Source organism: Bufo bufo, chromosome 10 (genome assembly GCF_905171765.1).
Source record: "Bufo bufo chromosome 10, aBufBuf1.1, whole genome shotgun sequence".
In the NCBI taxonomy this organism is placed as follows: Eukaryota; Metazoa; Chordata; class Amphibia; order Anura; family Bufonidae; genus Bufo; species Bufo bufo.
The window spans coordinates 50,686,047-50,713,186 of NC_053398.1; the positions used below are offsets into that span (position 1 = coordinate 50,686,047).

General features: G+C 46.3%; 1 protein-coding gene across 1 annotated transcript in view; it reads left to right on the forward strand.

Moving 5' to 3' along the window:
* NAALADL1 (N-acetylated alpha-linked acidic dipeptidase like 1) overlaps nt 1–27,140 on the forward strand; it is a 93,268-nt gene that overhangs the window by 10,869 nt on the left and 55,259 nt on the right. Inside the window, exons 4-7 of the mRNA XM_040410250.1 lie at nt 386–505; nt 19,951–20,140; nt 21,583–21,676; nt 23,010–23,111. Of these exons, the coding sequence (XP_040266184.1) occupies nt 386–505; nt 19,951–20,140; nt 21,583–21,676; nt 23,010–23,111 (506 nt within the window). The remainder of the gene's footprint in view (nt 1–385; nt 506–19,950; nt 20,141–21,582; nt 21,677–23,009; nt 23,112–27,140) is intronic.

The following is a 27,140-nucleotide window of genomic DNA, read 5'->3' on the forward strand; positions in this document are numbered from 1 at the left end:
TATAGGGGGGTCTGTAGAGGACACTTATAGGGGGATCTGTAGAGGACACTTATAGGGGGATCTGTAGAGGACACTTATAGGGGGATCTGTAGAGGACACTTATAGAGGGATCTGTAGAAGACACTTATAGGGGGATCTGTAGAAGACACTTATAGGGGGATCTGTAGAAGACACTTATAGGGGGATCTGTAGAGGACACTTATAGGGGGATCTGTAGAGGACACTTATAGGGGGATCTATAGAGGACACTTATAGGGGGATCTGTAGAGGACACTTATAGGGGAATCTGTGGAGGACACTTATAGGGAGATCTGTGGAGGGCGTATCTTTTTTTTATAGGAGAGACATACAATCCAGCATGTCTAACTATTTTCTTGCTTCATAGGGAAAGCTGGTATATGCCAATCAAGGTAAAATGAGTGACTTTGAAACACTTAATAAAACCATTGATCTCAGAGGAACCATTGCTATTGTGCGCTATGGAGGAGCTGGCAGATCTGCTAAGGTAAGTACCTCAATAGTGGCAGAAAACTCTTCATACAGGAAGCATGGTTTTATATATATATATATATATATATATATATATATAAATTTATACCTTATTTAATTTAGATTTTTTTTATTGAATTTTTGCATTTTCAAACATACATTACACAACAACCCCCAAACAGACGCATCAGCCCTCACCCCACCTAGACAGCAGTACAGACAGCACTGCAAAATCACATACAGCGAGTTTCACCTTGTGTCTGCTTGAGCAGGAATCCTGACCCACCTTCCAAACTAAAAAATATAACAAGTGGCATTTGCATTTTTATATATGTTTCGTGTTTCACCCATTATCATTCCATGAAATGTGTTCCGATTCCTTGACAGTCTTCTCAGGTCCTTTTATTGGCAAGGCCAGTCACCCCAAATTGGTATAGCTAACTTACATGCCCTCCAAAGAGCAGGGTGGCATAACTAGCTTTTCAGTTGGTATAAGCCCATTGGCAGATAATATTGACATGAACATGGTGACTGCATTGGCAAAGGCTGTTATGTGATCTTATTAGAGTATCACAAACCTACTAAATCTCTTTCATCTATACTGTTGCCCCGGAGTACTGTGTACTTGAAGGAACAAATGGCCTTAAAGGGAACCTGTCACCTGGATTTTGGGTATAGAGCTGAGGACATGGGTTGCTAGATGGCCGCTAGCACATCTGCAATACCCAGTCCCCATAGCTCTGTGTGCTTTTATTGTGAAAAAAAATATGTATTTTATACATATGCAAATTAACCTGAGAGGAGTCAGAGCTTGAAAATATGACTCTTCTCTGGTCACACAAGTAAGATATGACTCTTTTATGTTAATTTGCATAAAAGGCGGGAAGTACAAAAATGCATAATACTTATTGAATTCATCTACAAATGAAATTAAAAGTTTAATTTATATGTTTAGGGTAACACAATGAACATTTAGAAACGCTCAGTGAGGGTAGCATAGTAGAGGTGACAGGTTCCCTTTAATTACTCTCCAGGAATCTCTCCTTTTGTCTAATCCTCACCTGTCTCCTTTACAGTCCGTACTGAGTGCGGCTCTTTGGACATTACATTTCTAACACATTTATTTTCTAACAATTTAATGCTCCTTTCATTTGAGCAGATATGGGAATACACCACATGCCATCTTCCATTATCTTCAACTTGGACATGCCCTTTAGACCCAGTTCAGTACATTAAATGTTCAAATTAGTTTTTCAAAAACTGAATAACTTTTAGGAACTTCTGACCTACCTAAGCCTCTTACACAGACATACAAGTGGTCCCTCAAGTTACAATGGTAATTGGTTCCAGAAAAACCATTGTATGTTGAAACCATTGTAAGTTGAGTAATTGGTTCCAAAGCCCCCAAATGTCATCCAAGATAAGAGAAAATTAAGATTTAAGAAAATTAAGCGGATAACAGATTAAACATGTCCTTACATATAACAGTCAGGAATAGCTGATAACAAGCAACTAATCCAGCTATTTATTGGTTGGCCTTTATTGGTTGGATATGAGTCTGAGACATTGTATGTTGAGTCTAGTTTCAACTTACGATGGGTCAGAAAAGTCCATTGTATGTTAAAAATATTGTATCCTGAGGCCACTGTATCTTGAGGGTGTCATGGTCTTACCTGCTTGCTGCTCTCCTTCGTTTGACATGTGCTGGCGGCCATCTTGGGTCCTGGGTTTCTTGTAGCCTTCCACCCTGCGGCTCCTCCTTCCCCTGGGAGGAGCTGGATGCCTAGCTCATATATATAGGAGGTCTGTGGCTTCAGTTCCTTGCTTGGTCCTCTTGTGTTCACATGCTTCTAAGACTGCTGCTGCTTCTGGTTCCTGATCCTGGCCTCGTCTGACTACCCTGCTGGTTCCTGATCCTGGCTTCGTCTGACTACCCTGCTGGTTCCTGATCCTGGCTTCGTCTGACTACCCTGCTGGTTCCTGATCCTGGCTTCGTCTGACTACCCTTCTGGTTCCTGACCTCTGGCTTCGCAAAGACTCTGCTCGGTTTCACCATCCGTTTGGACTTTTGCTTTACAGCTTTATTTTTAATAAAGCCTTCTTATTTTCACTTATCTCTTGTTGTACGTCTGGTTCATGGTTCCGTGACATTAGGACCAAGCCCTGAATTCTGACGGTACAGGGCCATCCTCGCTACCCACGCTGGTTGCCAGACTTGATCAGCAGGATCACCTGTTGGGTCGGTTCGCTGTGGCGTTGCAAACCCTGCTTGAACGCACGGCTCATTTCGCTCCCGTTGCCGATGGGTCGGTTGTCGCTCCTGGGCTCGCTCCTACTGCCGCTCCGGTTGTTGCGCCAGAGTCTACCCCGACACCTGTTGTTGCGCCTGCGGTGTTTCGGGGTATGACCGGTTCTGCCCCTCTTCCACAGCGCTTTGGGGGAGAGCCAACTCAGTGCCGAGGTTTCCTTAACCAGGTGGGCATTTATTTCGAGTTGCTGCCACATGCCTTTCCTACTGAGAGATCAAAGGTGGGCTTCTTGATCTCGCTGCTCTCGGACAAGGCCTTGGCCTGGGCCAGCCCTTTATGGGAGAACAACAATCCGGTGGTTGCCGAGTTTTCCGGTTTTGTTGCTTCTCTTCGGAAGGTATTCGATGTGCCGGCTCGTGCTGCCTCTGCTGCGAAGCTCCTTATGTCCATCAGACAGGGTTCACGATCCGTAGCTGAATACGCCATTGAGTTTCGTACCCTGGCAGCAGAGGTGGGCTGGAATAATGAGGCTCTGGTCGCTGCTTTCTCTCATGGTCTCTCGGATGCCTTGAAGGATGAGGTTGCAGCTAAGGACCTACCAGTTGAGCTCGAGTCTCTTATTTCTTTCCTGATTTTGATTGACACCAGACTCAGGGAGAGACCTTCCTTTAAGGAGAACCTGCGGAGGTCTTCTAACAGATTGGTGCCTACGTTTGCTGTCCCACCCGTGCCTCCCTCTCCTCCCACGCCTCCTGGGGATGACTTGTCTGGGGGTGAACCCATGCAGCTGGGGTTTGCTCGCCTGTCCGAGGGGGAGAGGGCACTCCGGAGACGCGAGGGCCGATGCATGTACTGTGGTCTCGGTGGGCATTTTCGGTTGGCATGTCCGAACCGTCCGGGAGACGCTCGTACCCTGAGATCCTGTCGGGGGCAGATCTTGGGTGGAGTCTCCTCGTCCCCGGTTTCCCGTGTTGACAAACCACTGATCACTGTTGTCCTTTCCTGGGTCGGGGGCTCGGTGACGACCCAGGCGTTGGTGGACTCTGGTGCTGGTGGTTTGTTCATTGATAGTGTGTTCGCTGCCGCCAATTCCATTCCTCTGCAGGCTCGAGGTTCCCCACTGGCTCTTGAGGCGATAGACGGCAGACCCCTTCTGCCGCCACACGTGACTCATGAGACCCTTCCAGTGGGAATAGCCATTGGTGCCGTTCACAGAGAGTCGGTCTGCCTCCAGGTTATTTCGTCTCCACACTACTCGGTGGTCTTGGGGTACCCCTGGCTCCAGAAGCATAATCCGACTTTCGATTGGAGATCGGTCGAGATCCTCTCGTGGTCACCGCAGTGTGGGGCTAGTTGCATCCATGGGTCTGTCAAGTTGCTGTGTACTTCCTCGGACTCTCTGTTGCCTCCTGAATACGAGGAGTACCGGGATGTATTCGATAAGGTGCGCGCGGTTGCCCTACCTCCGCACCGCCCATACGATTGTGCCATAGAGTTACAATCTGGTGCCGTTCCTCCTCGTGGCAAAGTCTATCCACTGTCGGTAGCGGAGAATGAGGCCATGGAGGAGTACGTGAGGGAGGCGCTTTCACGCGGACACATTCGCAAATCTTCGTCCCCGGCAGGGGCTGGATTTTTCTTTGTGAAAAAGAAGGGCGGTGAGTTGAGGCCTTGCATCGATTACAGGGGTCTCAATCGCATCACGATCAAGAACGCTTACCCGATACCCTTGATCTCCGAGCTGTTCGATCGCCTTAAAGGGGCCACGGTCTTTACCAAACTCGACCTGAGGGCGGCATATAACCTGGTAAGGATCAAGGCGGGCGATGAGTGGAAGACCGCGTTTAACACCAGGACCGGTCATTACGAATCCTTGGTTATGCCCTTTGGGTTGTGCAATGCGCCCGCAGTCTTTCAGGAATTCATCAACGATGTTTTCCGTGACCTGTTGCAGCAGTGTGTGGTAGTCTATTTGGATGACATCTTGGTATATTCTGAATCCATGGAGGCCCACATTCTGGATGTCAGACGAGTGTTGCAACGGTTACGAGAGAACAAGCTGTTCGGTAAGCTTGAGAAATGCGAATTTCACCGATCCCAGGTAACCTTCTTAGGTTACATCATTTCCGCTGAGGGGTTCTCCATGGATCCTGAGAAGGTTTCGGCTGTCTTACAGTGGCCCCAGCCCAGTGGTCTTCGTTCCCTGCAGCGCTTTTTGGGCTTCGCCAATTATTATCGGAAGTTCATCAGGGACTTTTCCATGCTGGCCAAGCCTCTCACGGATCTGACCAGGAAGGGCAGTAATTCCCAGGTCTGGCCGCTCGAGGCCATCCGAGCTTTTGAGGCCCTAAAGTCCGCCTTTGTGTCGGCTCCGATTCTGTCGCATCCCAACCCTGGGTTGCCCTTTGTCCTCGAGGTGGACGCGTCTGAGACGGGAGTAGGCGCCCTTCTGTCTCAGCGTAGAACACCAGAGGGTCCTCTGCTTCCTTGTGGGTTTTACTCCCGGAAACTGTCTTCCGCGGAGTGCAACTATCAGATTGGTGACAGGGAGTTATTGGCCATCGTGCAGGCCCTTAAAGAATGGAGGCACTTGCTCGAGGGTTCGGTGGTTCCGGTTCTCATCCTGACGGACCACAAGAATCTGACCTACCTTTCTGAGGCCAAGAGATTGACACCACGTCAGGCCAGATGGGCTCTGTTCTTGTCACGTTTTAATTACGTGGTCTCCTACCTACCCGGTTCCAAGAACATCAGGGCGGATGCCTTATCACGGCAGTACTCCGAGCTGTCCAGGGAGGAGTCGATTCCGACTTCGGTCATACCTCCGAATCAGATCCTGGCCGCCATTCGCACCAGCCTGACCTCTCCCCTGGGTGAGCAGATTTTGGCGGCTCAATCTGGTGCCCCCTCTGGGAGACCCAACGGCAGATGTTTTGTGCCTGAGGAGTTGCGCACTCGGTTGTTGCGAACCTACCATAACTCCAAGACCGCGGGGCATCCTGGAAAGAATCAGCTGTCCTGGGCTGTTTCACGTCTGTTCTGGTGGCCTTCCCTACGTTCCGACATCGCCGCATATGTAGCGGCATGCTCCGTTTGTGCCCAGAGTAAGTCCCCTCGGCACCTTCCGTTGGGCCTTCTGCAACCCATAGCCACCGGGGAGCGCCCATGGTCACACCTGGGGATGGATTTCATTGTGGACCTCCCTGCATCCCGAGGCCATACGGTCATTTTCATGATTGTGGATCGGTTTTCCAAAATGTGCCACTGTGTTCCTCTCAAGAAGTTACCCTCTGCACAAGAGTTGGCCACGATTTTTGCCAGGGAGGTCTTCCGGTTGCACGGTTTGCCCAAGGAGATTGTGTCGGATCGGGGGAGTCAGTTTGTGTCCAGGTTCTGGCGCGCCTTTTGCTCCCAGTTGGGGATTCATCTCTCCTTCTCCTCGGCCTACCACCCTCAGTCCAATGGGGCCGCAGAACGATCCAATCAGGCCTTGGAGCAATTCCTTCGTTGCTATGTCTCCGATCACCAAGACAATTGGGTTGACCTCCTGCCTTGGGCTGAGTTTGCCAGGAACACGGCGGTGAACTCTTCCTCTGGGACGTCTCCCTTCATGGCCAATTATGGGTTCCAACCTGCCGTGTTACCGGAGGTATTCTCTCCCCAGGATATTCCGGCTGTGGAGGATCACCTTTCCGTCCTACGTGCTTCTTGGGTACAGATCCAGAAGTCCCTTGAGGTCTCTGCGCAGCGCCAGAGATTCCAGGCTGATCGCAGACGAGCGCCTGCTCCTTCCTACCAGGTCGGAGACCGTGTATGGTTGTCCACCCGCAACCTCAACCTTCGAGTGCCCACTCCCAAGCTGGCGCCTCGCTTTGTTGGTCCCTTCCGAGTGCTTCGCAGGGTAAACCCGGTAGCCTATGCCCTTGCGCTTCCTCCTGGCATGCGGATCTCCAACGTGTTTCATGTCTCCCTGTTGAAGCCACTGGTGTGTAATCGTTTCACTTCCTCGGTTCCTCGGCCTAGTCCGGTCCAAGTGGGCAATCGTGAGGAATATGAGGTGAGCAATATCCTGGACTCACGCCTGGTCCGCGGTCGGTTGCAGTTTTTGGTCCATTGGCGTGGTTATGGTCCAGAGGAGCGTTCCTGGGTTCCCTCCGCAGATGTCCATGCTCCTGCCTTGCTCCGAGCCTTCCACGCACGCTTCCCTCAGAAACCGTTTTGTGCTTCGCGGAGGAGGGGCCCTTGAGGGGGAGGTACTGTCATGGTCTTACCTGCTTGCTGCTCTCCTTCGTTTGACATGTGCTGGCGGCCATCTTGGGTCCTGGGTTTCTTGTAGCCTTCCACCCTGCGGCTCCTCCTTCCCCTGGGAGGAGCTGGATGCCTAGCTCATATATATAGGAGGTCTGTGGCTTCAGTTCCTTGCTTGGTCCTCTTGTGTTCACATGCTTCTAAGACTGCTGCTGCTTCTGGTTCCTGATCCTGGCCTCGTCTGACTACCCTGCTGGTTCCTGATCCTGGCTTCGTCTGACTACCCTGCTGGTTCCTGATCCTGGCTTCGTCTGACTACCCTGCTGGTTCCTGATCCTGGCTTCGTCTGACTACCCTTCTGGTTCCTGACCTCTGGCTTCGCAAAGACTCTGCTCGGTTTCACCATCCGTTTGGACTTTTGCTTTACAGCTTTATTTTTAATAAAGCCTTCTTATTTTCACTTATCTCTTGTTGTACGTCTGGTTCATGGTTCCGTGACAGAGGGATCACTGTACTCACTTCTATAGACTACAAGTGTCAAACCCTTTGATAAAGCTTATGCCGAATGTGTCATAGATACACCTGACTTATCTACTGATGACTGGAAGAAAATGGAACAATCTTATTATGGGTCATACATACACCTGACTTATCTTCTGATGACTGGAAGGAAGTGGAACACTCATGACTTTCTAATTCAATTCAGGTCCCTTAAAGGGGTTGTGCATGTTTGCCAAAACCCCTCCTTCTGGGCAGAACTGCAAATGGCAGCTCACTTACCTGCATCCTGACACTGGGTCCTGCTCCTGTGCTCTCTGGTCTCCGCTTCTCCGCTCAGGTCGCTGATTGTAAACTTCAGATTTGCTGCCACTGCAGCCGATTGATTTCTATAGCAGTGACCTACTACCCTTGCGTCATCTTGAATGGTCATGAGGTGCAAGGGGAGCAGGTCACCGCTGCGGCCAGTGACTGGCTGCAGCAGCATCAAACCGGAAGTTTACATTCAGGGATCCCAGAAGAGCAGTGGAGCCAAAAAAAGGGAAGGAGCCAGCAACAGGAAGCAGGTAAGTATGCTTCCCTTTGCAGGTCTGCTCATAAGGAGGGGGGGTTTGCTACCCCCCCCCCCCCCAAACTTGCACAACCCTTTTAATAGGGTATATTACACCCATGCTAAGCTTAAAAGCAATGAGTTTCTACATCTGACCTATGTTTCCGATGTCAAGCAATGGCTGGTACCTTCCTTCATTGTGTCTGGAATTGCTCTAAATTACTTCTCTTCTGGTCGGGTGTTATCAAGTTTCTAAATGACAACCTTCAGTCCCAAAATAATTTCTCCATAAATATGTCAATTGGGAAGTATTAATGATATTACACAAAGTTCTTATAACAAGAGTTTCTACAGATTTGTGCTCTTCTGTGCACGCAAGGTAGTGATCATGCCTGGAAATTGACTGATGTTCCTTCTCTGGTGCCCTGGATCCAACTGGTTAATAAGTACAGGGTGGGCCATTTATATGGATACACCTTAATAAAATGGGAATGGTTGGTGATATTAACTTCCTGTTTGTAGCACATTAGTATATGTGAGGGGGGAAACTTTTCAAGATGGGTGGTGACCATGGCGGCCATTTTGAAGTCGGCCATTTTGAATCCAACTTTTGTTTTTTCAATAGGAAGAGGGTGATTATCACGGTCGGCGTGGCTATCACATACGTGACGCAGAGGGAGGGAACAAGGAAGGCCCTGCACAAGTGAGAGGGAAGGTGGTGACCCCTGACTCACCTGGCGGCTGGCACCTGGCTGCCCTGACGTCCATAGACGGATTCCTCACCCGTACGCCGATCACGTGCCTAAAGCCCTGGCTTTCCCTGAGCTGAGCCCTAGGTAGTGAACAGGGCGATGGGAGCACTAGTCCGCACCACTAACTCTAAGGGAAAACACCAAGGGGAGGACAGACAACACAGACTCAACATATATTCCCAGGTGGGCGACAACAGGAGACAACAATAAGCCAAACAGGGATCCGGAGGGTAGCACACAGGAACAACAACCCGGATTAACCACTCCAGTGGGTCAGTATAGATGTCCAGGCAGGAAGCTCTATAACTGGCAACTAGAGAAGTGTGAGGGGAGAATATAAGGAGGTAGGGAGTGGCAGACAAGAAACAGCTGAGGAGGAGAAGCTACGGATCCCTGAGAGAGACAAAAAGGATAGCAAGGCAAACACAGAAAACAATCATAAAGAAACACCGTGATCTTTAGATATAGAGCGCGCAGCCACCCGCTGCGACTTCCTGACCCCGGGTATAACGGAGTCAGACGTGGGTCTTGATACCCTCGTGACAGTACCCCCCCTTTCACGAGGGGCCTCCGGACACTCAGGACCAGGTCTCTCCGGATGAGAGGCATGGAAAGTCTGAATTAACCTGTTGGCGTTTACCTCTGACGCTGGAACCCACATTCTTTCCTCGGGACCGTAACCCCTCCAATGCACCAGATACTGAAGAGAGCGGCGGACTCGACGAGAATCAACAATTCTGGCTATTTGAAACTCCAGATTACCATCCACAATAACCGGAGGAGGTGGCAGCGGCGATGGTTCTAGAGGTGGAACATACTTCTTGAGTAACGATTTACGGAAGACGTTATGGATCTTAAAAGTCTGAGGTAGCTCCAGGCGAAAAGCCACAGGGTTAATGACGGCTACTATTTTATAGGGACCAATGAACCTAGGACCCAGTTTCCAAGAAGGAACCTTCAACTTAATATTCCTAGTAGACAACCACACATAGTCATTCACTCCTAGGTCCGGACCTGGCGACCGTTTCTTATCGGCCATGCATTTATATTTACCACTCATCTTTTTCAAGTTAACTTGCACCATCTGCCATACCGATGAAAGAGATGAAGAAAACCTTTCCTCTTCGGGAACCCCAGAAGACCCCCCCTCTTTGAAAGTACAAAATTGGGGATGAAAACCGTATGCACCAAGGAATGGTGACTTGCCAGTGGACTCCTGATAATGATTATTTATGGCAAACTCAGCTAACGGTAAATATGATGACCACAACTCTTGGTTTTCAGACACAAAACACCTTAAATATGTTTCTAGGTTTTGGTTGGTACGCTCAGTCTGTCCATTCGACTGAGGATGGAAAGCTGAGGAAAAGGACAAGTGAACCCCCAAACGGGAACAAAAAGCTTTCCAAAACTTAGAAATAAACTGGGTTCCCCGATCCGAAACCACATCGGAAGGGACCCCGTGAAGCTTCACGATTTCACTGATAAACACCTGAGCGAGAGTTTTAGCATTAGGAAGTGCGGGTAGCGCAATAAAGTGTACCATTTTGCTAAACCTGTCTACTACTACCAAGATAACTGTTTTACCCGCCGACAACGGTAAGTCAGTGATGAAATCCATTGACAGATGTGTCCATGGCCTATTGGGGATGAAAAGTGGCAATAAAGACCCTGCTGGACGTGTATGAGAGACTTTCGCGCGTGCACAAGTAGAACAAGTAGACACGAAATCCATTACATCCTGACGCAACCTTGGCCACCAAAAACGACGAGATAAAAGCTCCAAGGTTGCTTTACTACCCGGGTGTCCAGCAAGTGCCGAATTATGATGTTCTTTTAATAATTCAAGATGCAGGTTTAACGGTACAAACAATTTCTCTGAGGGGCAAGAGGCCGGGGCGTCCCCCTGAGCCTCTAACACCTTTCCCTCTAGAACAGAGTGTACAGCAGAGACAACCACTCCTCTTTGTAAAATAGGTACCGGATCACAAACATTACCCCCTCCAGGGAAACTACGAGATAACGCGTCTGCCTTGGTATTTTTTGCCCCAGGACGATAGGTGATAACAAAGTTAAATCTGGTAAAGAATAGCGACCACCTAGCTTGTCTAGGGGTGAGACGCTTAGCCGATTCTAGGTACAGAAGGTTCTTGTGATCCGTAATCACCGTGACGGGGTGGATTGCTTCCTCTAAGAAGTGACGCCACTCTTCAAGCGCCAGTTTAATCGCCAACAGTTCCCTATTTCCAATATCATAATTCTTCTCCGCAGAAGATAATTTTTTGGAAAAGAAAGTGCAAGGACGCCATTTGCCAGGAGACGGACCCTGAGACAATACAGCTCCCACTCCCACCTCTGACGCATCTACCTCGACAATAAAAGGCTGGGAGACATCAGGTTGAATTAGAACAGGTGCCGAGGTAAACCTCTCCTTTAGAGAGGAAAATGCATCTTTAGCGGCGTCAGACCATTTTGAAAAATCCGTCCCCTTCCTAGTCATGTCGGTAAGGGGTTTAACGATCACTGAATAATTTTTAATGAACTTTCTATAGAAATTAGCGAAACCCAAAAACCGTTGTAGGGCTTTAAGGTTCTCAGGAAGATCCCAATCTAAAATTGCCTGGACCTTCCCAGGATCCATGCGGAAACCTAAAGCAGATAATAGATATCCCAGGAACTGTAATTCCTGAACAGCGAAGACACATTTTTCAATTTTCGCATATAATTTATTCGTCCGTAGGACCTGCAGTACTTGCCTGACATGCACCTCATGTGTTTTCAGATCAGCCGAATAAATTAAGATATCATCTAGGTATATGACTACAAACCTGCCGATGAGATGACTAAAAATATCATTAACGATTGTTGGAAGACAGCAGGGGCATTGGTCAGACCGAAAGGCATAACTAGATTTTCATAATGCCCCTCAGGGGTGTTAAAAGCTGTCTTCCACTCATCCCCTTCCCTGATACGAATCAGATTGTAGGCCCCCCTAAGATCAAGTTTGGAGAACCACTTAGCACCCGCAATCTGATTAAAAAGGTCAGGAATGAGAGGAAGAGGGTATGGGTCACGGATGGTTATCTGGTTTAACTCACGGAAATCTAAGCAAGGACGCAGGCCCCCATCTTTCTTTTTAACAAAGAAGAACCCTGCAGCCACGGGTGAAGAAGAGGGTCTGATGTGTCCCTTAGCCAGACTCTCGGAGATATAATCTTTCATGGCTTGTCTCTCGGGACCCGAAAGATTATACAACCTGGACTTGGGTAATTTTGCCCCGGGAATCAGGTTAACCGGGCAATCATAAGGACGATGAGGTGGTAGTTTCTGACAACCCTTTTCAGAAAAAACGTCCTCAAAGTCCGAAATAAATGTAGGTAGGGAAGCTATGGAGGCGATTAAGCAATTGTTATTTAAGCAATTCTCTCTGCAATGCTCACTCCACTCCAATATCTCCCTGGCCTGCCAATCCACCACTGGATTGTGCGCTACCAACCAGGGAAGACCCAATACCACCGGAGAGGGAAGGCCCTCCAGAACGTAACATGAAAGACACTCATTATGGTGGTCCCCTACCCGAAGGTGTAAATTACGAACAATGTGGGTGAGGTTTCTCTGAGACAGAGGAGCAGAATCTATAGCGAATACGGGAATAGGTCTCTGCAGCGTACAGAGAGACAAACCCATAGTGCGGGCAAAATGGGCATCAATCAAGTTTACCCCTGCTCCACTGTCTAGAAAAACAGAAATAGACTCCGTCTTAACACCAAAAACAATGACCGCTGGTAACACAAATTGAGATGTTCGTATGGAGGAAACGTATACCCCCCGGCTGACATCCTCCGCACAGCCCGGGGTTAGTAGTTTTCCGACGGTCTTTTGTTTTTGAGAAAGGAGGGACAGACATTAATGAAATGACCCCTCCCCCCACAGAAAAAACAAGCCCCCCCCCTACGACGAACCTCGGGAGGACGGACCTGACGAGAAGTTCCGCCTAGCTGCATAGGCTCATCTAAGTCAGTACAGGCTGACTGTTGCTTGGGAGAGGTAACCAATTGCTCCGGAATTTTCGATCTCTCCCTAAGACGTCTATCTATTCTGATAGAGAGGGACATAACAGCATCAAGGGAAAGGGGGGTCTCATACAGCGCCAGTGCATCCTTAACCCTTTCAGACAACCCAGAGCAGAACTGACTCCTGAGAGCCGGGTCGTTCCACTGAGTATCCGTAGCCCACCTACGGAACTCTGAGCAATATTCCTCTGCTGACCGATCTCCCTGTAGGAGTCTCCGTAACTTCGACTCAGCCAGGGCGACTCGGTCAGGGTCATCATATATGAGACCCAAAGCCCCAAAAAATCCCTCCACTGACCGGAGAGCCTGGGAACCAGGGGGTAACGAGAACGCCCAGGATTGCGGATCCCCCTGAAGCAGGGAAATGACAATCCCTACCCGCTGTTCTTCATGACCTGAGGAGTAAGGGCGCAACTTAAAATATAATTTGCAGGCCTCACGGAACGTCGCAAATTTGTCCCTTCCCCCAGAAAATCTGTCGGGAAGAGCAACCTTGGGTTCAGTGACAACCTGGTTACCCATAGCAACCGCTGGGGGTGCGGTCTGCTGCATTTGCTGCTGTTGTTGGAGAACAGACGCCTTCAATCCTGCCACCTCCAAAGACAGGCTTTGAAGCTGTTCTGCCAAGGCATCAATAGGATCCATATTGGATTCTAAGTAGAGAGAGAGAAAAAAAAAAAACAACACAAAAAAAAAATTAAAAAATTTTTATTTATTTTTTTTCTCAAAAAGTAAAGGCCAGTTATAATATCACGGTCGGCGTGGCTATCACATACGTGACGCAGAGGGAGGGAACAAGGAAGGCCCTGCACAAGTGAGAGGGAAGGTGGTGACCCCTGACTCACCTGGCGGCTGGCACCTGGCTGCCCTGACGTCCCTAGACGGGTTCCTCACCCGTACGCCGATCACGGGCCTAAAGCCCTGGCTTTCCCTGAGCTGAGCCCTAGGTAGTGAACAGGGCGATGGGAGCACTAGTCCGCACCACTAACTCTAAGGGAAAACACCAAGGGGAGGACAGACAACACAGACTCAACATATATTCCCAGGTGGGCGACAACAGGAGACAACAATAAGCCAAACAGGGATCCGGAGGGTAGCACACAGGAACAACAACCCGGATTAACCACTCCAGTGGGTCAGTATAGATGTCCAGGCAGGAAGCTCTATAACTGGCAACTAGAGAAGTGTGAGGGGAGAATATAAGGAGGTAGGGAGTGGCAGACAAGAAACAGCTGAGGAGGAGAAGCTACGGATCCCTGAGAGAGACAAAAAGGATAGCAAGGCAAACACAGAAAACAATCATAAAGAAACACTGTGATCTTTAGATATAGAGCGCGCAGCCACCCGCAGCGACTTCCTGACCCCGGGTATAACGGAGTCAGACGTGGGTCTTGATACCCTCGTGACAGTGATGTGACACATCAAACTTATTGGGAATTTTACACGAAAAACAATGGTGTGCTTGGTTTTAACGTAACTTTATTCTTTCATGAGTTATTTACAAGTTTCTCTTTGTTTACAGCCATTGACATGTCGCCGAGGTTAACACGCGAGGAGCTGATAGAAATTGTGTTGATGTCTGGTGAACGCAGTAACCGGGTCATTGCAGCAGATTTCAATGCAAGACACCCTACGAGACCACCCATCTCCCATGCTACAGTTAGCAAACTGCTTGCTAAGTTTTGTGAAACTGGTTCAGTGTTGGATTAGCCAAAATGTGGACGCATGAAATCTGTCTCTAATGAAGAAACATCAGTGGCTGTCCTAGCTTCATTCAGCAAGAGCCCACAGCATAGCACTCGCCGCATGTCACTGGAGAGTGGCATTAGTCGAACATACCTTCGGCGGATATTAGCTACTCACAAATGGCACCCTTACAAACTCCAGCTACTGCAGCATCTCAACGAGGATGACCCAGATCGGCGCACTGAATTTGCAGAATGGGCAAAACAAAAATTGGAACAGGACCCTCAGTTTACACAGAAGATTTTGTTCAGTGATGAGGCAAACTTTTATGTGAATGGTGAAGTTAACAAACAAAACCACCGTTATTGGTCTGACACTAACCCACATTAGATAGATCCCTCCAAGACTGTTGGAACAAAAAAATTGATGGTATGGTGTGGTATATGGGGTACAAAGATAGTGGGGCCATTCTTCATCAATGGAAACCTCAAGGCCACTGGATATGCGAAATTGCTACATGATGATGTGTTTCCCTCTTTATGCACTGAAGCTGGCACGTTCCCTGAGTTTTTCCAGCAAGATGGTGCACCACCACATTATGGGTGTTAGGTCCGAGCATTCCTAGATGAACAGTTTCCTGGAAAGTGGATTGGTTGTCGTGGGCCAGTTGAATGGCCCCCAAGGTCTCCCGATCTGACCCCCTTAGGCTTTTATCTTTCGGGTCATCTGAAGGCAATTGTCTATGCTGTGAAGATACGAGATGTGCAGCACCTGAAACTACGGATACTGGAAGCCTGTGCTAGCATTTCTCCTGCGGTGTTGCTATCAGTGTGTGAAGAGTGGGAGAAGAGGGTTGCATTGACAATCCAACCCAATGGGCAGCACATTGAGCACATTTTACAAGTGGTCAGAAACTTGTAAATAACTCATGAAAGAATAAAGTTACGTTAAAACCAAGCACACCATTGTTTTTCTTGTGAAATTCCCAATAAGTTTGATGTGTCACATGACCCTCTTCCTATTGAAAAAACAAAAGTTGGATTCAAAATGGCCGACTTCAAAATGGCCGCCATGGTCACCACCCATCTTGAAAAGTTCCCCCCCTCACATATACTAATGTGCCACAAACAGGAAGTTAATATCACCAACCATTCCCATTTTATTAAGGTGTATCCATATAAATGGCCCACCCTGTATATTTCACTATGTAGGATATTGTATATGAATAGGAAATGTTCATACAAATTTAAAAAGATATGGATCCATTAGTTGGAGGCTTACATCACTGCTGAGTAACCTACTAATCTGTGGGTTGTAAAGAGAAGTAGATGCATCTGAATTAATGTGATATACAGTATGTGAGTGAATGGGCGTTGAAAAGATTTGGTGGATTAGATAAAGGGAACCTGTCACTGGGATTTTGGGTTTAGAGCTGAGGACATGGGTTGCTAGATGGCCACTAGCACATCCGCAATATCCAGTCCCCATAGCTCTCTGTGCTTTTATTTGATACATATGCAAATTAACATAAAAGAGTCATATCTTACTTGTGTGACCAGAGAAGAGTCATATTTTCAAGCTCTGACTCATCTCAGATTAATTTGCATATGTATCAAATCAGTTTTTTTTACACAATAAAAGCACACAGAGCTATGGGGACTGAGTATTTCGGATGTGCTAGAGGCCATCTAGCAACCCATGTCCTCAGCTCTATACCCAAAATCCCGATGACAGGTTCCCTTTAAGTAGTAATGTGCCTGATGTCCTCAAAAATATATGATATATAACAGTAATTGTACACTAAATTGTAATTTTTTTCTGTTGGTTATGTACAGTCCTGATCAAAAGTTTAAGACCACTTGAAAAATGGCAAAAAATCATATTTAGCATGGCTGGATCTTAACAAGGTTCCAAGTAGAACTTCAACATGCAACAAGAAGAAATGGGAGTGAGACAAAACATTTTTTGAGAATTCAATTTAATGAAAACAACGAATAAACTGAAACAGGCTGTTTTTCAGCTGATCAAAAGTTTAGGACCACACCTCCAAAAAAAAACTAAACCCCCCCAAAACTGAAATCCAACTTCCAAACATGAACTCAGTAATGAGTAGCTCCGCCGTTATTGTTTATCACTTCCATTCGTTTCGGCATGCTTGATGCAAGCGTTTCCATGAGGTGAGTGGGAACATTTCTCCAAGTGGTGAAGACGGCCGCACGAAGGCCATCTACTGTCTGGAACTGTTGTCCATTTTTGTAAACTTCCCTTGCCATCCATCCCCAAAGGTTCTCAATTGGATTTAGATCAGGGGAACATGCCGGATGGGCCAAAAGAGTGAGGTTATTCTCCTGGAAGAAGTCCCTTGTCCTGCGGGCATTGTGTACTGTAGCGTTGTCCTGTTGAAAAACCCAGTGGTTACCACACAGACGAGGGCCGTTTGACGCCCCTGCACTTCCTGAAGCTCCATTGTTCCACTGAAGGAAAAAGCACCCCAGACCATTATGGCGCCCCCTCCACTATGGCGCGTAGAAAACATCTCAGGTGGGATTTGCTTGTCATGCCAGTAACATTGGAAACCATCAGGACCATCAAGGTTACATTTTTTCTCATCAGAGAATAAAACTTTCTTCCACCTTTGAATGTCCCATGTTTGGTGCTCTCTTGCAAAGTCCAAACGAGCAGTTCTGTGGCGTTCAAGGAGACGAGGTCTTTGAAGACGTTTTTTGTTTTTGAAGCCCTTCAGTCTCAGATGCCGTCTGATGGTTATGGGGCTGCAGTCAGCACCAGTGGGGGCCTTAATTTGGGTCGAGGATCGTCCAGTGTCTTGACGGACAGCCAATTGGATCCTCTGGCTCAGTGCTGATGATTTTTTTTTGGATCTTCCACTTGACTTTTTTGTTCCATAACCCTCAGGATCATTTAAGAAATTCCAAATGACTGTCTTACTGCGTCCCACCTCAGCAGTGATGGCGCGCTGTGAGAGACCCTGCTTATGCAGTTCAACAACCCGACCACGTTCAAAAAGGGAGAGTTTTTTTGCCTTTGCCATCACAACGTGTGACCTGACAGAAAATGACAATGAATCCACATCTTTGCACAGATTTGGACTTTTAAAGGCATGTGGTCCTAAAATTTGGATCAGCTGAAAAACAGCCGGTTTCAGTTTAATTGTTATTTTCAATTAATTGAATGCTCAAAACATGTTTTGTCTCACTCTCATTTCTTCTTGTTGCACGTTGAAGCTCTACTTGGAACCTTGTTAAGATCCAACAATGTAAATTATGATTTTTTGCCATTTTTCAAGTGGTCTTAAACTTTTGATCAGGACTGTATATTAAATTATAAATAAAATCTTACAAAATTATATAATACAGTACATACATACACAAACATAAGATGAACATGGGATAATACAATACATGAGCACACAGAGGGCCCAATCTCAGATTTTATTAGTGTATGGTGTAATGTATATTAATCAATAAATGGACTACAGACCTGGGCTGCCTATGTTGATGGGTTTTCCAATGGTCTAGGTCTGCAGTCCATTCACAGGTTTCCAGCTACACTGCCAGGAACGATGGGTAAGAATTTCCATTAATAATCTAGTATAGATCTTCATGTACTTTCCTAATTCTGAAGCTTTACACTTGATGTTTGTAGCGTGACAATTCCAATTTCAAATGGTTCATGGCAGCTGCAGTTACATGTCCATGCCATGGTCATGATAATTTCATGCACCTGACCCAAACACCCAATAAATATATACAGTAAAAATTGCATGTAAATCACTATTGAAGGCATTGCACAAGTTACATGAAAGTTAACGGGGTTCTGCAGTTCTTTTTTACTGATGATCTATCTGGATAGATCATCAGTATCTAATCGGCGATGGTCTGACACCTGGAACCCCACCGATCAGCTGTTTGAGAAGGCAGTGGCGCTCCAGCAGCCCTGCGGCCCTCTCACTCTTTACCACAGGCCCAGTGACGTCACGACTAGTATCACTGGCCTGGTGCGGCTAAGCCCCGTTCACTTGAATTGAGTTTAGCTGTGCCCAGGCCAGTGATACTAGTCGTGACGTCACTGGTCTGCGGTAAACAGAGAAAAGGCTTCTCAAACAGCTGATCGACGGGGGTCTCGGATGTCGGACCCCCGCTAATCAGATGCTGATGATCTATCCAGAGGATAGATCATCAGTAAAAAAGAACTGCAGAACCTCTTTAAGATATTGGAGATATTGGGCAGCAAAACATTTGATGGCCTTAGGGTTCATTTACACGTCCATAGTGTATTGCGGATCCGCAATACACACGGCCGGCACCCCCATAGAACTGCCTATTCTTGTCCGCAATTGCGGACAAGAATAGGACATGTTCTATTTTTTTCCGGAGCCGCGGACCGGAAGATCGGGGCGCATTCCGGAAATGCGGATGCGGACAGCACACTGTGTGCTGTCCTCATCCATTCCTGCCCCATAGAGAATGAATGGGTCCGCACCCGTTCCGCAATTTTCGGAACAGATGCTGACCCATTCTACGGACATGTGAATGGACCCTAAAAGTGAATCTTTCTAATAATTTGTTTTCTGGTACTTAAAGGGGTTGTCTCATCATGGACAATGGGGGCAAATCCCTAGGATATGCCCCCATTGTCTTATAGGTGCGGGTCCCACTGCTGGGACCCGCACCTATATCGAGAACGGAGCCCCGCAAGGTGGTGGCTGGAGCCAGCGCTCGGCTATTTTTGCCGGCCCCATAGAAAATGAATGGAGGGCAGCTGCGCATGCGTAGTGTGCTACTTCAGTTGCAGGGCTCTGTTCTCGATATAGGTGCGGTGGGACCCGCACCTATAAGACAATGCGATATTCCCCCATTGTCCATGATGAGACAACCCCTTTAAATATTGATGACCTCAGGATAGGTCATCTATATCAGATTAGTGGGTGTTCATACTTATCAGCTATACAGATCAGCTGCCCGTGCCGGAAACTATACAGTAGACCGAAGGCTCAATGTACTGTGTAGTTTTTGTCGTTGGTATATTTTCCCTTGCTGGCACCTGCCCAAAACAGCACATCATGAGGATGCTAGGTGTTGGCCTCCAGCGATCTGATATTTACCACCTATTATGAGGACAGGCCCTCAATATCCGAAAAACCCTTTAATTCTCAATAAATGGAAACTATTGATGACACGTAAAGATCTTTAGCTTCTCCCCTGTTAACAGTACTTACCTATCTTTTATGGTAACCTACCAGCTGGAGATTCTTTTATGCCAATATAGATTATCTTTATTACTAGAGTACCATTTATTTTGAAATATTATGAAATACCACTCTGTTATAATTGATGAATATAATATCTTTAATATATAACATATTTAATATTTCATATATCATTTAGGCAATAAATGCTGCCAAATTTGGAGTGATTGGCCTCATTGTGTATACAGACCCGAAAGATATCAATGATGGTTATACTAGTGAGTCTCAGACATATCCTAATTCCTGGTACATGCCCCCATCTGCGGTAGAGCGGGGATCCTATGTTGAAGACTTTGGAGATCTGCTCACGCCGTATTATCCTGCTAAAAGTAAGTAGAAGCCATCATATTAGTGTACGCAGTGTCGGACTGGGATACCTAGGGCCCACTGTACAGCGACATGCAAATATTACCTGCTCACAGAGAGGCAGACAGCAACAAGACGCTAACAGATGATTGATTTTGGGGTTCTCTGAAACAACTTCAAAAGGTGGGTCCCAGGAAAGAGGGAACTGGCTGACCCGCATCTATTCCTAGAGGCCATCTAAACCTTCCAATGCGTCTATAATAATAAACTGGATTGTCTACCCAGTTTTTTATATTGATATACAGTACAGACCAAAAGTTTGGACACACCTTCTCATTCAAAGAGTTTTCTTTATTTTCATGACTATGAAGGCATCAAAACTATGAATTAACACATGTGGAATTATATACATAACAAACAAGTGTGAAACAACTGAAAATATGTCATATTCTAGGTTCTTCAAAGTAGCCACCTTTTGCTTTGATTACTGCTTTGCACACTCTTGGCATTTTCTTGATGAGCTTCAAGAGGTAGTCCCCTGAAATGGTTTTCACTTCACAGGTGTGCCCTGTCAGGTTTAATAAGTGTGATTTCTTGCCTTATAAATGGGGTTGGGACCATCAGTGGTGTTGAGGAGAAGTCAGGTGGATACACAGCTTATAGTCCTACTGAATAAACTGTTAGAATTTGTATTATGGCAAGAAAAAAGCAGCTAAGTAAAGAAAAACTAGTGGCCATCATTACTTTAAGAAATAAAGGTCAGTCAGTCAGCCAAAAAATTGGGAAAACTTTGAAAGTAAGGGCTATTTGACCATGAAGGAGAGTGATGGGGTGACCTGGCCTCCACAGTCACCGGACCTGAACCCAATCGAGATGGTTTGGGGTGAGCTGGGCTGCAGAGTGAATGCAAAAGGGCCAACAAGTGCTAAGCATCTCTGGGAACTCCTTCAAGACTGTTGGAAGACCATTTCAGGGGACTACCTCTTGAAGCTCATCAAGAGAATGCCAAGAGTGTGCAAAGCAGTAATCAAAGCAAAAGGTGGCTACTTTGAAGAACCTAGAATATGACATATTTTCAGTTGTTTCACACTTGTTTGTTATGTATATAATTCCACATGTGTTAATTCATAGTTTTGATGCCTTCATAGTCATGAAAATAAAGAAAACTCTTTGAATGAGAAGGTGTGTCCAAACTTTTGGTCTGTACTGTAGGTTATTTGAGATGCTGTGCTGGTGGAAAGGGGGCCCACCTTTCTCAGGGGCCCACCGGGAAATTCCATTGTTCCCCTGTGGGCCAGTCCGAGCCTGACTGTACGTTCTTTGTTTTTAGCACTGTTTTCACAGATCGCTTACTATACATATTCCTATTATTATTCTATTATCTGCACTATTTATTCTCCATATCTATTTGTGTGACTCAAAACCAAGTTGTTTCATATCATCAACCAAGAAAATGTTTTTCAAGATTTTTCCTACAGAATAAATCAAAATGACATTATAGGACGCCCTCCAATCCCAACTCAACCAATAGGTTTTGATGATGCAGAGCAACTTATATGGTAAGGGGTAAAATTTTGATGTAAGTTAAAATTTTCTGTACTTGTGGTTCCACTTTAAAGAGGACTTGTAGCCTCTCTTGACATGTCCGATTTAGTGTCTGCTTAGGCTACTTTCACACTAGCGTTCGGGTGTCCGCTCGTGCGCACCGTTTGAAGGGGCTCACGAGCGGCCCCGAACGCATCCGTCTGGCCCCAATGCATTCTCAGTGGAGGCGGATCCGCTGAGAATGCATCCGCCTGCCAGCGTTCAGCCTCCGCTCCGCTCAGTGAGTGGACACCTGAACGCTGCTTGCAGCGTTCGGGTGTCCGCCTGGCCGTGCGGAGGCGAGCGGATCCGTCCACACTTACAATGTAAGTCAATGGGGACGGATCCGCTTGAAGATGACACCATATGGCTCAATCTTCAAGCGGATCCGTTCCCCATTGACTTTCAATGTAAAGTCTGAACGGATCCGCTCAGACAACTTTTACACTTAGAAAATTTTCTAAGTTTTAATGCAGACGCATCCGTTCTGAACGGATGCGAACGTCTGCATTATCGGAGCGGATCCGTCTGATGAAACATCAGACGGATCCGCTCCGAACGCAAGTGTGAAAGTAGCCTTACATTGTCCGTGTAATAACAGTTCTGGAGCATCTATCCTTATGACTCTGTGTTGTGCTATTCCTTCATTATTCCTGCTAGAATTGATAAATTAATTACTAGTATTTTGCAGTGAAGGTCCAGCTGGGTGTTTCCAGTTGGGGGTTCGAAAACAATCCAATCAGTGCTGCCAGTAAAGGACTGTGCAGACACACACCCTCAACTGGTAACACCCATCTGGACCTTCATTATAAACTGCTAGTAATTCATTTATAACTTCTAGCAGGAATAATAAAGGAATAGCACAACATAGAGTCATAAGAATAGATGCTCCAGAACTGTTATGACATGGGGAATGTAAGCAGTGACTAAAACAGACATGTCAGGAAAAGTGACAGCTCCTCTTTAAAGCACAACTCCAGTCAAAGCAGAAAATGTATCTTTCAGTATCCTATTCCTCCTCCTCCACCCTTAGTTTGAGGAGCTGTTTAGGTTGGTTGTTCCATCAGGACTATCCCAGTGCATACGCCCTATTGGGGTATATGGATGTCAGAGGAGAGAACACTAACAAGCAGCAGTTCTAGCTCTTCCTCTGTTTTCTTGGGGTGGTTTGGGTCTGTGTAATTACAAAAATCACCTTGAAAGAGAAAGGTAATTGTCCATGAATAATGGATAAATTATGTGTTAAGTGAAGTAATTTACATGCATAACCTAATTTTTCTAATTGATATGTCACTCCTACTCTCACAGTCAACTGAATGGTGCAGAAGCTGACAATTCCTGGCAGGGTAGTTTGTCATGTAGATACAACATTGGGCCCGGTTTTCGTCCCGGTGGAGCGTTTAATGACAGGTAAGTTCTTTCTTATTTCACTTGATGCTAATACCTTGCAATATTGACATGAAGTTACTGCATTGATGCGGTAGTATTGTTCTGTTGGGACTATTAAAGAAGCCCTGTAGCAATTATCCCCAATATGGAAGTATAATTAAATGATTGCATCAATTCCCTCTTCACGGTGTTACTTACTGTAACAAAGGCATGTTTCCTTTTTCAAGTCGTCAACCATCTTGGGAGCAGTTTCTTTCCTTTTCTTTTTTTGCCAGTCTAGCCAGGCTGCACCACTTTTCCTAAAATTTCCAACCTACCCCTCTGATGATCTTGCATAAGGAGACATTCCAATGCAGATCCACAGAGCTACTGTAGAGAGTTGATATCCCGTGGCTTACTGAGTCATTATGTCAAACCAGGGGTGAAGAAGAGGTACGGAGAGGGGAAATCTTTAGCGAGAAGAGATGCATTATACAGGTTCTCCAAGACCGGGAACCACATTTGATATCTGTAGGCAGGGTGGAAGGGTTAAATAAATACTCTCCTGTCACTGGCGCTCTGGTTCCAGCACCGAGTTTCCGTCTCCTCCGCTTCTGGTTCCCGCTGGACCATAAGTCTGACATGCCGTCTACACACATCACCACTGTCAATCAGTGCTCTAAGTGGTGGCATTGGTCATGTGCCTTGCCGAAACACATCACCGGTGAGGCCAATGATTGGCTGGAAGACGTGATGTGAGTGCACATGGCATGTCGTATTTCCAGACAAAGTGGGGACCAGAAGCCGAGGAAAGGGGAGCTGGGCATTGGAAATGGAGGGAGTGCCGGTAACAGCTGAATCTTTTTTTTTTTTATCCCTTACACCCTGCTTGCACATAAAAAGGGTTCCCAATCTTGGAGAACCCCTTTAAGGCACTTACACAACAACGTAGCAGCTGAAAGTGTCACACCAGAAGATGTGACTCCTTCCAAATACAGAAACACTTAAAGGGAATCTGTCACTAGCATATTAGCAATTTTTTTTTTAAATGAATCCATGTGTAATAAAGTACCTTATATCCATATGTCTTGTTCTTTTTATTGTGAGTCTTGTCATTTCTTCCAAAAAACGCTTCTTATGATATGCAAATGAAGCTGTAAGGAGCCCAGAGGGGCGTTATTCTTTCTCCACGGTGCCCAGGAACGCCCCTCTGAAGTGCCGTGCCCGCCTAAATTTAAAAACGAATAACTCCTCCAAGTCCAGCTAAATCGCCCCCCAGAGGCGAGGCTAAGTGCTCCCTCCCCCCCCAGCGCCACGCTCAGCGGCAAACACCCCCGATCTTCCTCTCGCCTGCAACCGAAATCCCGCGCAGGCGCAGTGCCGGCAATTTAGCTGGCTGAGGAAACAGCGATCACGTCACTGGGATCGGCGCATGTACAGTGGCGCTGTTGAAGCTGTTGCCCTCAGTCGTCTTATCAGCGCAAGCGCAGGAAATTGCCGGCACTGCGCCTGCGCGGGATTTCGGTTGCAGGCGAGAGGAGGATCGGGGGTGTTTGCCGCTGAGCGCGGCGCTGGGGGGGGGGGGGAGCACTTAGCCTCGCCTCTGGGAGGCGATTTAGCTGAACTTGGAGGAGTTATTAGTTTTTAAATTTAGGCGGGCACGGCACTTCAGAGGGGCGTTCCTGGGCACCGTGGAGAAAGAATAACGCCCCTCTGGGCTCCTTACAGCTTCATTTGCATATCATAAGAAGCGTTTTTTGGAAGAAATGACAAGACTCACAATAAAAAGAACAAGACATATGGATATAAGGTACTTTATTACACATGGATTCATTAAAAAAATTTTTTGCTAATATGCTAGTGACAGATTCCCTTTAAAACTTCCAGTGGGGTCACCATTGGATAATGGAACCCAATGGACAGGAGAAATACATCCATTTTTCTCAGGAAAAGAAAAATAATAGTGAAGTAATACAAGGAACATTACATATAATTCCACAATATGTATCTAAAGAGGTACTCTAGTGTTGTTTCTATTTATTAAAGCACTAGAGTTGAGTGGCACTACATTTTATTTATTGTATACACCTAATTTTCATATGGTTTTAGTGAAAGTTGAATACTTATTAAGGGGTAAACAAATTACAAAAATCTAAAAATATGTGTGACAGGATCTGCCTCTACATTTACAAGGTTTCAATGTGTATTATGGCTTCAACACCCCAACTTTACAAGTTTTACTGTACCATACTTGGTTTACCACTGGTTTCTACACCATTTATTGTATGTAATGGGTCTTAGTTCTTTTACTGGGGAGCTATTATAAGATGCAATGCCTGAGGGACATAGCTGTACGAGGGCCTCATTTTTGCAGGATGAGTTGTATTTTTCAATAAGACCATTTTGGTTTACATATAACTCTTCCATTAACGTTTATTATGTATTTTTTTTTGGGGGGGGGGGGGGTTTTATGGAAAAAATAAAATAAAAAATACAACATTCTTTTTTCATGATAAATTTTTAGTTGTTCATTGTGTGGCATATGTAAACTTCTGCAGGTCATTATGATTGCGAAAATATCAAATGTATGCTTTTTTAATGGATTTTTTTATGTATATATTTTTACTTTCTACAAAAACACTTGGTTGACTTTTTATATTCCTTGGTACCATTTTGGGATGCATATCACTGGATGCAGAAATATAAATTATATGTACTTTTTAATTTTTGGACATAAGAAAGAATTTTATTGAGGAAATGGTTGGTTTGAGTTCCTTTTCCTTTTTCAATATTTTTAGAAATTCTATAAAAAAAATTAGCCGCACTAGGGGACACATTCTGATACACTTATTGCTCATATGATACACCAAAATACTTATGTATTGCAAAGTATTATACCTGTCAGTATTACACTTACTGGAAGACTGTGATTTTGGCGGTCTGTGCTCGCCGGGATTCCTCTGCTCCCAGTGGCACAGCTGCCAGATGCCTTATCCCATCCCCAGCTCAGATGCTCTGGCAGTCCGTGCCTGTCCACGTCTCTCTGTTCCTTCCCAGTGGGCATGAGCGTCAGAGTAGATCTGCTACATCTATGCTGGCTCCAGCCTACTCCTCCTGCCTCTTTCACACTCTCTCCAGTTCTTAAAGGGCCAGCATGCTCCATAATCTGTTTAGTTTTTGGCTAGCCTCCCTGCAGTATTTAAGGCACCTTCTCCTGTGGGAGGGCTAAGCAACAGGTTATCTAGCTTTGCCAGTTCCCTGCAAAAGTTTCCCGCATGTACCAATCCCTGCTTACTACTGGATTTGACCCTCTGCTGTCTGACTTGATCTCTGCTTGACTTATGGCACTGACCCTGTGCTTCCTGCCCCAACCTTTGGCTTGATTATTGGTTTGAACATATTGCCTGCCCTGACCTCGGCCTGACCCTTTGGTGTTTTGCAAAGGTGTCTCCATGGGTCAGCAGTCACCAAACAGAGACTACTTTAAGAGATAGTGGCCTGGTGGTTCCCCTGCAGCAGAGTCCAGATCCCTGTATAGGGGTTAAAGGGTTTAGACCATGGGGGGCCACTTAGAAATAAAGCTATGTTGAATCTGTTCAAGTAACACATTGGATCCACATCTGCTTCAGTAACACAGACTATAAGAGCCTTTGAACCTTTGGTTATAAAAAAAAGAGCAATTTATGGCACTGTTTGCCGGGCACTGGTCCTAATGTGTTTGGACGATTACTTAATAGCATATGTCGCAGCCAACAGGTGGCCCATGAGATCTCATTCACTATTCAACAGAACGACCATGCCACATATTGATAGGCACTATCAGCACTTCTGTCAAGTTGATCAGTGCTGGCCTAAATAAATTGAATAGGACAGCACCACTTACTGGGACTAATAGTCCATGGTATGGAGGCGGTGCTCGTAGCGTCAGGTCCCGGCCTCAGGGACCCCTCGAATGTAGACAAAACTTCAGGAAAGTCACGGCACTCTTGTTCTCGAATCAAAGCTTAGTGTTTAATTACACCGAAAAAATACAGCAACGTTTCGACACACAGGTCTTTCTCAAGCTGTAGC